Source organism: Musca autumnalis, unplaced genomic scaffold, assembly GCF_047663935.1.
Source record: "Musca autumnalis isolate F117 unplaced genomic scaffold, ASM4766393v1 scaffold_2, whole genome shotgun sequence".
In the NCBI taxonomy this organism is placed as follows: domain Eukaryota; kingdom Metazoa; phylum Arthropoda; class Insecta; order Diptera; family Muscidae; genus Musca; species Musca autumnalis.
In genome coordinates, this window is record NW_027411755.1 from 20,004,076 (window position 1) to 20,016,289 (window position 12,214).

The 12,214-nt window shown below is 36.1% G+C and overlaps 1 protein-coding gene across 1 annotated transcript in view; it reads right to left on the reverse strand.

Moving 5' to 3' along the window:
* Nucleotides 1–9,368, reverse strand: part of LOC141392079 (uncharacterized) — a 72,990-nt gene extending 63,622 nt beyond the window's left edge. The window contains exon 1 of the mRNA XM_073965036.1: nucleotides 8,166–9,368. Within this exon, the coding sequence (XP_073821137.1) occupies nucleotides 8,166–9,368 (1,203 nt within the window). The remainder of the gene's footprint in view (nucleotides 1–8,165) is intronic.
* Between the last annotated feature and the right edge of the window lie 2,846 nt (nucleotides 9,369–12,214).

Below are 12,214 nucleotides of genomic sequence, written 5' to 3' on the forward strand. Positions count from 1 at the left end.
TTAAAAAATATTTTTGAAGCTCCAACAACTACGTGGATTTTTTAAAAAATATTTTTGAAGCTCCAACAACTACGTGGATTTTTTAAAAAAATATTTTTGAAGCTCCAACAACTACGTGGATTTTTTAAAAAATATTTTTGAAGCTCCAACAACTACGTGGATTTTTTAAAAAAATATTTTTGAAGCTCCAACAACTACGTGGATTTTTTAAAAAATATTTTTGAAGCTCCAACAACTACGTGGATTTTTTAAAAAATATTTTTGAAGCTCCAACAACTAAAAGTCTATATTACTCAACATATGACAAGATCCTTAGGGTGTTCTCCCCAATAACATAATCCCGAATTTCCGTAACCCTTTAATATGCACATGTTCGTATGTACATGCATACATATGTAAGCATTCATATGCATGATAAACGAATATTTATATAAACCTAATTTATTATGTTTAGATTTAGAGCAAATGTTGTAATGTTTTTCTTATTTTTCTGTTATTACATTGTACCTATTTTATCACAATCAACAACAACAGCAACAAAACCAAAAAGTAATAATAATTCATATAATTTTGTACTCGTTTCCGGTTTTAAGTTTTATATCTCTCATGATATTTCTTTCATTCGTTCGTTCAGTTATACATTTTGGTATTACTGGTACTTTAACAGGATATCTGTGTGTGTGCATTTTTGTGGTTTTCATGTGGGCTTTTTTAATGTTTTGTTTGCCATTTTTTCCTTTTCCGGTACTGAAAAGTACACTTTAGAGTATTTTTTAATTGCCATTTAAAATATTCATAAGCCAAGAATGGCAGAGTAACAACAGCAGCAGTAGCAGCAACAAATTCGAAGGACTCTCTGGCAGTCAAATACATTTCACAACAACAAAAACGCCAACCATAAGAGTAGAAATTATGGCAACAAAAAAAGTTATGAAAGGTTTACTTTTAGATAAAAATCTTTGGGTACCTTGCAGAAAAGTTTGCAAAGTGTATATTATTCATGTTATCATTGTTTGTTTTTTTAGTACGGAGGAGGATGTATGCGGGGTCTCCTGGTGGAGGGTGGAGGTTGGTTGAATGTGCGTGTGTTAAATGGAATATTAAAAAACGTGAAACCACCACAAGAGAGAAGACAGGTAAAATGTTTAATGTGTAATAATCATTGTTGAAAAAGTTAACCCATTGTGGGAGAGAGAAAGGAATTTAGAAAACCGAAATATTTATTTTCACACACTCAGGGAAGTATATTGTTAAAGAAAATATATTCTGAGAGCAACATATGTTATTGTAATCATATATAAACATTTCAAATTCATTCTCAGAATATGTTTGCTTTAACCAAAGAATATTTTTGGATGACTAAAGGACTTCAAAGGATTAACAGCTAACAGAACATGTTTCATGTCACACAGTGTGACATTTATGTACATACATTATTAGCATTCACAAGGACATACTCGTAGTTAAAATTTTGCTGTTTCTTTTAGTTAATTCTTCAGAGTACCCTTTATAAAATTAACTTCCTACATCTGAAGTATTTACTTTGAGATTTTACCTCATTAGTTTGTTCTAAAGTTTCCATAGCGCATTTCTAGCTAATATCCTGCTGCTTTGAATTGCTTGCTCATTAACATTAACTTTAATGTCATGTCAGACACATGTTAAATGATTTTTCTTTTCAACGGCTGGTTTTGTGTCTCTCTGAGGTAGATTCCGTTTATTACGTGTAACCAAATTACCACATTCTCAGTCCAAACAAAACATTATGTCAGCTATTTGTTTACTTTTCAGCAAGCGTTTTCTTCTGCATACAAACTCTAAAGAAACTTGTGTTGTGAGCAGGAAGATGAACAATTTCAATGCTTTGTAGTGATTGAACTATTGAAATTCTAATGTGAATCGAAGAAGAAAGTCTCGACTAATGACGGTAACATTTTTATACCCTCAGCCTTTAGGCTAAGGAGGGTATATACACTTTGATACGATGAAAATGTGCCTCATCGAAATAATGGTTTTAGACCCCAAGTATGTTTGGACGAAATGTGTTTCAGACAATTTGGAGTCGTCCTGCTGGAGCGCACGATAACTCTTGAACGGATGAACCGATTCGGTTCAAATTTTGGCTTTCGTAATATTTTGCCCAAACTTAGTTTAAGTTCGAATATGGGCTATATCGGTCCACTCTTTCCGGTACCTCCCCCACAAAAGTTCGAAAATGTTCGGAAAATTTGTGGGCACGATAACTCTTGAAGGGGGTAACCGATTTGGATCATACTTTGCCCATCGTGAAATATGTACCAGACTTAGATGAGGTTCCAATACGGACTCAATAGGTCTACTCCTTCGGGCACCTCCCCCACAAAATTTCGGTTAAGTTCAGTTCAGGACCTGCTCTCGAATGGCTTTGATTTTTGTTTTAGCAACTTGTATTCACTGCCCCCCATACGGCGGTACAAGTTTTATCAGGGGCAAGTTCAAACTTCCTGAGAAAATAGCCTGAAAGTTTCACAAAACCCCTATGACACCGTGTGAGGTGGTTGGAGCGCAAGATAACTCTCCAACGGGTCTGCTGATTGGGTCCAAAATTTGTCCAAACATAGTTTAAGTTCGAACATAAGCCATATCGGTCCACTCCTTCAGGTACCTCCCCCACAAAATTTCAAAAATGTTCGGAAAAATTGTTCGTACGGTAACTTTTGAAGGGAGTGGCCGAATTGGTCCATACTTTACACATCTTAATATATCTACCAGATATAGATCAGGTTCCAATATGGACTATATTTGTCCACTTCATCCAGTACCTCCCAAACAAAATTTCGGATAAGTTCACTTTAAGACCTGCTATCGAATCACTTTTATTTTTGTTGAAGCAATTTGCATTCGCTGCCTCAATTATGATGGTAAAAGTTTTTTCAGGATCTATAAAACTGAAATCTTAGCTTAAAATGTAAAACTACCCGAAATCGGATGGTACGTACCGCTTTAAAAAACAAAATCCTGGACCTATGTCCATAATTTTTCGTGAAGAAAATTCTTTACCACTGCCGAGCAAAAAAATGTTACTAAATGATGGGCTTTTATAGTACATTTTGGTAGTCGTAACTACTTACAAAACCCCTTACTAACCCATTATTTTAAGAAGGACGTGTCGCACTTATTTACTAGTTATTCTATAACCACTAGAAAAACTATGGCCACTGGAAGTTGAAAAATAAGCGATAAGCTAAAAAATATTTTATATTTTTAGAACAGTTGATGTAAAATATGTTTTAAATTTCAACACCCTTCATATTTTTATTTTATTTCGCTTTTTGCGCGATTTGAACAGGTGAACTTCTGCTTTTTAGCCGAACACACTACAAACTATGCCACGCGTACGAACATTAAGGGTTGTTTAAACGCTTACACGCTTCCATGTGCACCACCATATGTTCTTTGTGCTGTTAACAAAAAGTACCCGACCGACGGTGAGCGTTGGATACACAAGCCTAGGATTTGTAGTCGGACACACACGCTCTGGGCCACCGTACTCATAAGTTAGTAAGGATTAATATAAGTAGTTATTTTTGTTTACATTACTCTGTAATGGGTTACATAATGACTAACGGATCCAAATTTTTGCTGGGTAGCAACCCCAAATACCAAATTATTGGTAAGCGAGTGGCCCCGTACTTATAACATAGTAAGGAGTAATATAATTAGTTATTTTTGTTTACATTACTTTGTAATGGGTTACATAATGACTAACGGTCCCGAATTTTTGCTTGGTGGCAACCCCAAATACTAAATTATATGTAAGTCAGCCAGAAAATGTAAATGCAAAAACGGTAAAATACCTGAAATCGTGCGATACCGCTATACCAAAATGAGGACCGATAGAGCCCATCTTCGAACTTGATCTAAGTTCCGACCGAAGAAACATGTGTACAAAATTTAAAGGATATAAGAATTTACAGCAATCAATCTAAATTCATTCCAAAGATAGCGTGATTACAACAGACGGAGAGCCGGCTATGGCTAAATCGACACAGAAGTATCTTAAATAAAATAAAGCCATTGGGGGAATACTCCAGACTCAAGCAATCAATGAGATTGAATCTTCAAACAATAAACAAACCAAGAAAAACAACGGATGGCATGCGCAGGGGCATTATAGACAAAATTGCAACAACAATCATTCACAGGCAACTGTGGTGATATTATTTCAACTTATAGAATTAGATGAATTCTTAGTTGATATGTGCTGGCATGTTGCAAAATATTTTGTTTTGGTGTTTTTTGGGAAAGCCGAAAATGAGCGTCATTCTCATTAACTTGAGAATACTTGATACTTAATGAGTTCGGGATTTCACTAAAAAATCATCATTTCAAAAACTGAAAAGCCAATTGATAATTCCCTTCGCCGGGATGAAATCATGATATTGGTATCGATCAGTAAAATTTTGCAACACTGTCAGTTCGTTTTGAAAAACATTACTCTCTGTAATAGAGAGTAATAATGAAGTTAAGCCATTGGGGGAATACTCCAGACTTAAGCAATCAATAAAATAAAAAAATAATTTAAAGAATTATGTTACAGTGATTTATTTATAAATGCACTAGTTTTAGAAAATAATTTTTCATGATGTAATGCAACATCCGGCAAAAAGGGGCACACTTGCCCTTGATGAGAATAACAACAGAGCAACCACCACTCAGTTTTCTTTCAGAAGTCAATGAAGAAGGTTCTATTGTCGCTTGTTTCAATGATTTTTAATTTTAGCAATGTATTAACACACACGCTGTTTGTGGAGAGAGCGAGAGAGAGTCGTATGCGTGAGATCGCAAACAATGTGTTTGTATTAGTGCCGATACCTGATGTAATGTCTCAATTAACACTTGCCGTTTACTAATTACATAAATGCAAGCGTTTTATAAAGTTAAAATTACCGACACATTTCTCTTTGACAAATAAAACAAATGCTCGAAATAGAGTAGGAGCCTACGCAAAGAGTAAACTCGTGTATAATCAATAGTGTTGGGCAATCTCGTTCATTGAACGGATCGATCTTTTTCATTCCGGTCACTAAAAAGATCCGGGTCGTTCACTTCGTTCGTTGGTTCTTTTTCATTCAATAAAACATTTTAGTCAATCCTTTTCTTTTGAATATCGTTCATGGTTCCTCTTCTCTTCATTGATTGTTTTGTGTGTGTCAGTTTGTGAGCTTGCGTTAACGCAGCTTGTGTGAGTTTGTTTGTGTGCAAAAAATTGGGTGGTTTTCCTGACGTGGTGGTAGTTTTAAATATGAACGAAAGAAGCTAAAAGAACGAGATGAACGATATGATTTACTGCAGCATCCGGCAAAAAGGGGCACACGTGCCCTTGATGAGAATAACAGCATAACAACCACCACTCAGTCTTCGCTCAGAAGTCAATGAAGAAGGTTCTGTTGTCGCTTGTTTCAATGATTTTTAATTTCAGCAATGCATTAACGCTCACGCTGTTTGTGGAGAGAGAGTCGTATGCGTGTGGCCGCAAACAATGCGTTTGTATTGGTGCCGATACCTGATTTACTGACCTGATTTACTAACTGAATCATTGATTGTTTTGTGTGTGCAAATTTGTGTCAACGCAGCTTGTGTAAGTACCCTGTAGGTAATGTCAATAGTGAATCTATACTGACTTGCTACTGACATTGTCAACAGTACTACTGACAAACTGTAGACAACTCACGTAATTTCCTATTGACATTTTGTATGAACGTGTCATTCGAAAGTCAGTACTGACATTGGAACTATTATGTCAGTAGTAAGTCAGTAGTTGCTGAGAAACCATGTGTTGACATTGGACGTAGTGAGTCAGTATAGACATTGGAGGTAGTAAGTCAGTAGAGACATTGGAAGTAGTGAGTCAATAGAGACATTGGAGGTAGTTGGTACCAAATTTTTCACTATTAAGTTTTTTGGCCTATTTGGAACTATTAAAAAGCTATATAGTGTGCTTAATAAGACGATGAACTTATACTTTTGTTTAAATAGTATATTTTATTGAAGAAAAACATATAATTATGAAAATACTAAAAAAGTACTGATTGCGCTTTATAATCCTTTTTATCTTTATAAAGGGCTAGGCCCAAAATTCCACATAAGCACAAAATTAATAAATAAAGCCAATGTTTTCAAGGCTGTCTAACCAATAATAAAAAAAATGTTTTCATTGTCAGAAATATCATCGCCTTTTTATTTCTTCTTCTGCTGCACTTAACGTTTTATAAGGCGATTCGCTGAATATTGATATAACATCTAGGAATTGAAAAGAATAAACATGTATAAATACGCATAAATAAAAAAAATCCTTAAATTTACTTACACATTACATTTGTATAAACATTGGAAAAATCTCGCAATCGATTTTTGTCAAAAAACCCATCAATATTTCAACTCATTATTATGCCGTGTACAAATATCAGATATAAGTTGCGTTCATCATTTCCATCGAGACGGGACAATACATTCGTCAGACTCCACAATATTCTCTAAAGATTCCATAAAATGTCTAGTTGTCGAAGTTTCACCACAAATGTTGTCAGCCGCCTCAGAATTTGTAATTTCATATAGAATAGTCTATTTTTATACCCTCCACCATATGGAGGGTATAATTAAATTTGTCATTCCGTTTGTAACACATCGAAATATTCGTCGGAGACCCTATCTTCTTTATTTGCCTATTCGTTTTTCGAATTTTGGCGATCATTGCAATTATATACATACATATTACATCTGTTACATTATAAATTTCATTTTGGTGTTTATAAATTTCTTATTATCTCAGCAAATGACTCTCTGTTTCGGCTTTCGCTGAGAAGATTCCCAACATCTTGGATACCAGTCCACTCCTGTATGTTATTAATCCATATCATTTCTTTTCTTCCTCTAGTGGGTCTTCCTTCAATTTTTGTTCGGATTATATTTTGGAGTAGCTTATATTTGTTGTTTCGCATTATATGACCAAGATAAGCTGTTTTTCGTTTTTTTATTATATGGATTATTTCCTTTTCCTGGTGTAGCCTTTGCAGTACCTCACTGTTTGAAACAAACTGCGTCCATGGAATTTTCAATATTCTTCTGTATGTCCACATTTCAAAAGCTTCTAGTTTTTTAATATCTGTTGCCTTTAAGGTCCAAACTTCGACAGCGTATAACAGAACTGACCATACATATGTTTTCATGTATCGCAGCTTGGTTTTTATGTTTATATCATGGCTGGTAAAGATTTTCTTGTACTTGATGAATGCTTCCCTCGCCATTTCAATTCGGCATCTTATTTCGGATGAGTTATCCAGCTTGTCATTTATCACTGCACCGAGATATTTAAAGCTGTATACTCTCTCTACTGGTGTATCTTTTACTGTTAGTGTGAAAGGGGGACAGCGGTTTTCTTTGCTCACAATCATATATTTTGTTTTCTTAATATTGATTTTTAACCCATACAACTCGCTTTGTGCTACCAGCCTATTTAAGAGATATTGAAGGCCTGACATGCTGTCAGCTAAGATTGTTGTGTCGTCTGCATATCTTATATTGTTGATGAAAGCGCCATTTACAAATATTCCTTTCTGAACATCTTTAAATGATTCCTGAAATATTTTTTCGGAGTATACATTGAATAGTAAAGGTGACAATATACATCCTTGCCTAACACCTTTAGATATTATTATATCTTCAGTCATCTCTCCTTCAACATCAACCTGTGCGGTCTGTTGCCAATATAAACTTTTTATGCAGCGAATTTCCTTTTCTTCGATACCAATAGATGCAAGGATTTCTACAAGTTTATCGTGTTTGACTGTATCAAATGCTTTTTCATAGTCTATAAAGCAAATATAAACGTCTTTTTGAGCATTTTTACATTTTTGAAGAAGAACTTCAATTGAAAAAAGCGCCTCACGTGTTCCCATTCCTTCTTTAAAGCCGAATTGAGAGAATCCCATAACATTTTCACATCTTTTATATATCCGGCCATGAATTATCTTGAGAAAAATTTTAAGGGTATGGCTCATAAGACTAATTAGTCTATAATCGTTGCATGCTTTTGGATGTCCTTTTTTAGGAATAGCTATGAACGTAGATTTTAGCCAGTCCTGTGGATATTTACCGGTTTCATATATGCAATTAAAAAGCCTTACAAGTATGTTGATATTATCGCCTTCAATCAGTTTAAGAATTTCGGATGGGATTTCATCTGGACCACACGCTTTCTTCATTTTTAAAGATTTAATAGCAGCTTCAGTTTCGTGTTTAGTTATCGGAGTTCCTACTTGTGGCTCGGGTTCCATTATGTCGTAGTTTGATCTGTTTTCATCTGTATAAAGAGAGGTTATGTAATTCTGCCATATAGCTTTTTTCTCCGTAATATCAAAAACAGCTTCGTTGTTGCTGTTGTATAGAACTTTTGGCAGTGATTTACGATATATTCCCGCTGCTTCCTTAATTTTTTTGTGGAGATTAAAATCGTCATGAAGTTCTTGTAATCTTTCGATCTCCTGGCATTGTTTGTTAAGATTGTCATTTTTCGCTGCTCTGATTGCAGATTGTACTTCTTTATTTAATTCATGATATAATTCGTAGTTGGAATTCTTATATTTTCGACGTTCTTCCATTAGGCCCAGTATTTCTGTAGTCATCCATTCATTCTTCCGTTTTCTTGGATTGCTTCCTAAATTATTATCTGCTATTGATTTTAGCGATTGTTTTACCGACTTCCATATGCTTTCACTGTCCATTCCTTCAATTTTACTAAATTCTTGCCCTATGAGGGCTTTTATTTCTGTTTTTATTGATGGCTCATCAAGTTTCTCAACGTTAATTCTCTTACGTATTTTTTTCTTCATGTTTGTCCTTAGCTTTGTTTGTAGCTTTGTCATCAGTAATACATGATCGGATGGGACGTCCGCTCCTGGATACGTAGAGGTTTTTGTTACAAAAGAAGAATAGCGTTTGTTAATTAATATATAATCGATTTGATTCCTCACTATGTGTGTTGGTCTATCCTGGGGTGACTTCCAGGTATACAGTCTTCTAGGGGGAAGGGAGAACATTGTGTTTGTAATTTTCATGTTATGTTCCTGGCAGAATTGGATCATTCTGCTGCCTCTTTCATTCCTCTCTCCTAGGCCATGTTTTCCCGTAATCCCGGGCACTATATCTTGGCCCACTTTAGCATTAAAGTCGCCTTGAACTATTGTTATTTCATGGTGTTTAGTCATGTTCATTAAGTATTTAATATCTTCGTAAAACTCTTCAACTTCTTCTTTGCTTTTATCAGCGGTAGGTGCATATACTTGTATAATATTAATTTTTAGTGGTCTTGCTTCCAATTGTATAAGCATTGTTCTATCAGATTTGGGAATAAAGCCTGATACACATTTTGCTATATGTTTTTTAACAATAACTCCAACGCCGTTTCTGTGATTTTTATTCATATTTCCTGAATAAAACATTTTAACATTTTCAGAGACAAAGTCTCCACTGTCAGGCCACCAGGTTTCGCAGACTCCTAAAATGTCGATTTTCAATTTATTCATTTCAATCACGGTATTAGCAAACTTTCCAGATTCATAAAGACTTCGCACGTTCCATGTACCAATATTCAGAGTGTGTTTTGTTTTACCTCCGGGGATTCTTAGCACCCTCGTATGACCGGAGATTGAGGGCCGTTGTTCATGTGTGTCCATATTTGCATGATTTTCATGGGATATTACTTCAATGGTTTCCCGTTGCCTTCTGAAGGGTTTACAGTTTTCCTTCTCGGTATTCAGCCGCTCCACTGGAGTACAGACGCTGTTTGCAGTCGCCCAATATGGGAACAGACACTGCTTTTTCCTTTTTTCTTTTGGTTCGCCCCACATATTTTATTTTTGCGGTACCCATCATATGTTGAGCGTTCCCCTATCCACCACCTGGGGAGGCGTCCGATGGGAGACAAAAAAGAGAAAAAAAAACAACTCCGCACGGAGGAGACCCTATAAAGTATATATATTATTGATCAGCATAAAATTCTATGTCGATTTGACCCTGTCCGTCTGTCCGTCCGCCCGTCCGTCCGTCTGTCTGTCTGTTGAAATCAAGATACAGCTCGCAATTTTAAAGATAGAGACTCAAAATTTGGTACAGAAGTTTTTATTACTTGCAGGATGGCTGGTATTGAAAATGGGATATATCGGTCCACGTTTTGATATAGCCCCCATAGAACTGTACCTCCCGATTTTCGGTATTTTTAAGGTTTTAGCTTCGTTATCCTACCAAAATGGCTGAAATTTGGTACGTAGTCTTCTTTAGGGGTGTAAAACTTTTCCTCAGAATTTTGTCGGTATCGGTACACACCTTCATATTGCCCCCATAGAACGGTACCTCCCGATTTTCGGTATTTTTAAGGTTTTAGCTTCATTATTCTACCAAAATGGCTGAAATTTGGTACGTAGTCTTCTTTAGGGGTATAAAATGTTCCCCCAGAATTTTGTCGGTATCGGTGCACACCTTCATATAGCCCCCATTGAACGGTACCTCCCGATTTTCGGTATTTTGAAGGTTTTAGCTTCATTATTCTACCAAAATGGCTGAAATTTGGTACGTAGTCTTCTTTAGGGGTATAAAACATTCCCCCAGAATTTTGTCGGTATCGGTCCACACCTTCATATAGTCCCCATAGAACGGTACCTCCCAATTTTCGGTATTTTGAAGGTTTTAGCTTCATTATTCTACCAAAATGGCTGAAATTTGGTACGTAGTCTTCTTTAGGGGTATAAAACATTCCCCCAGAATTTTGTCGGTATCGGTCCACAACTTCATATAGCCCCCATAGAACGGTACCTACCGATTTTCGGTATTTTGAAGGTTTTAGCTTCATTATCACACCGAAATGGCTGAAATTTGGTACTTGGTCTACGTTGGTGGTATAAAACTTTCCCCCATAACCGATACCGAGTCCATGCCTTCATATAGTCCCCATAGAACGGTACCTCCCGATTTTCGGTATTTTGAACGTTGTGGCCTCAATATTCAACCGAAATGGCTGAAATTTGGTATTTAGACTTCGTTGGGGGTACTCAAACTTCCCCTTTAAATTTTTCGGTAAAGGTCCACGCCTTCATATAGCCCCATGGAAAGGTACCTCCCGATTTTTCGTATTTTGAAGGTTGTGTCTTCAATATTCCACCAAAATGGCTGAAATTTGGTATTTAGTCTTCAATGTGATATAAAACTGTTCGCCAGAAATATGTCTGTACAGGTCCACGCTTTCATATTGCCCCATTTCTGACTAAAATTCGTCGGTATAGGTCCACGTTTCGATATAGCCCCCATAGAACGGTACCTTCGGATTTTCGTAATACTGAAGATTGTGACGTCAATATCCAACCGAAATGGCTGAAATTCGTTGTTTCGTCTTCCAAGAGTTATAAAATATTCCAGAAGAGTATTATCAGTATAGGTCCACGTCTTCCTATATCCCCATAGAAATATAGGAAATTTGGTATTTAGTCCTCTTTGAGCCTAAAAACTTTCCGTCAGAAATTTTTGGTATAGATAGACGCTTTGAAATAGCCCCCATAGAATGGTGCCTCACGTTGTTTTACCGAAATTGCTGAAATTTAGTATTAAGTCTTCTTCATACACGAAAGGAAACTAATTATTCCATTTTACTTCAATACAACTTGTGGTGGAGGGTATAACAAGTTCGGCCCGGCCGAACTTAACGCCGTTCTTACTTGTTTAACTTGTCTGTTATTTTCCTTTCCTAGGTAGGAATTCAGTAACTTTTTCCTTTCCTCATAATGATGCTTTGTTGGGCTATCAGTTTTCAATATAAACAATGCTTCTTCTTATTGAGGTAAAAGTATCAATTGTTGACAACCTGTTGACAAAGTGTTGACTTTGTCACCATAATAGTAGACAAAATGGTGTCAACATGGTGTCATGTTGTGTGTAAAATTAATTAAGGTGGTTCTGCTGCTAATTTTGTAAGCAGCAATGTCTTGGCCATCAGGGATCTAAATGAACGACATAAACCAGTGTTCAACAGCAACAACAAATTCAACCGCTGCGTTTGTGTTGGGCACACACACGAGATTATCTTTCCCTCTCTAGATAAACATCGTGTGCGTTAATTCATTGCTAAAACAAAGAAGATGATCGGTGGTGAGAGCAACGTTCAAACTCACCACACTTGAGATTGTGT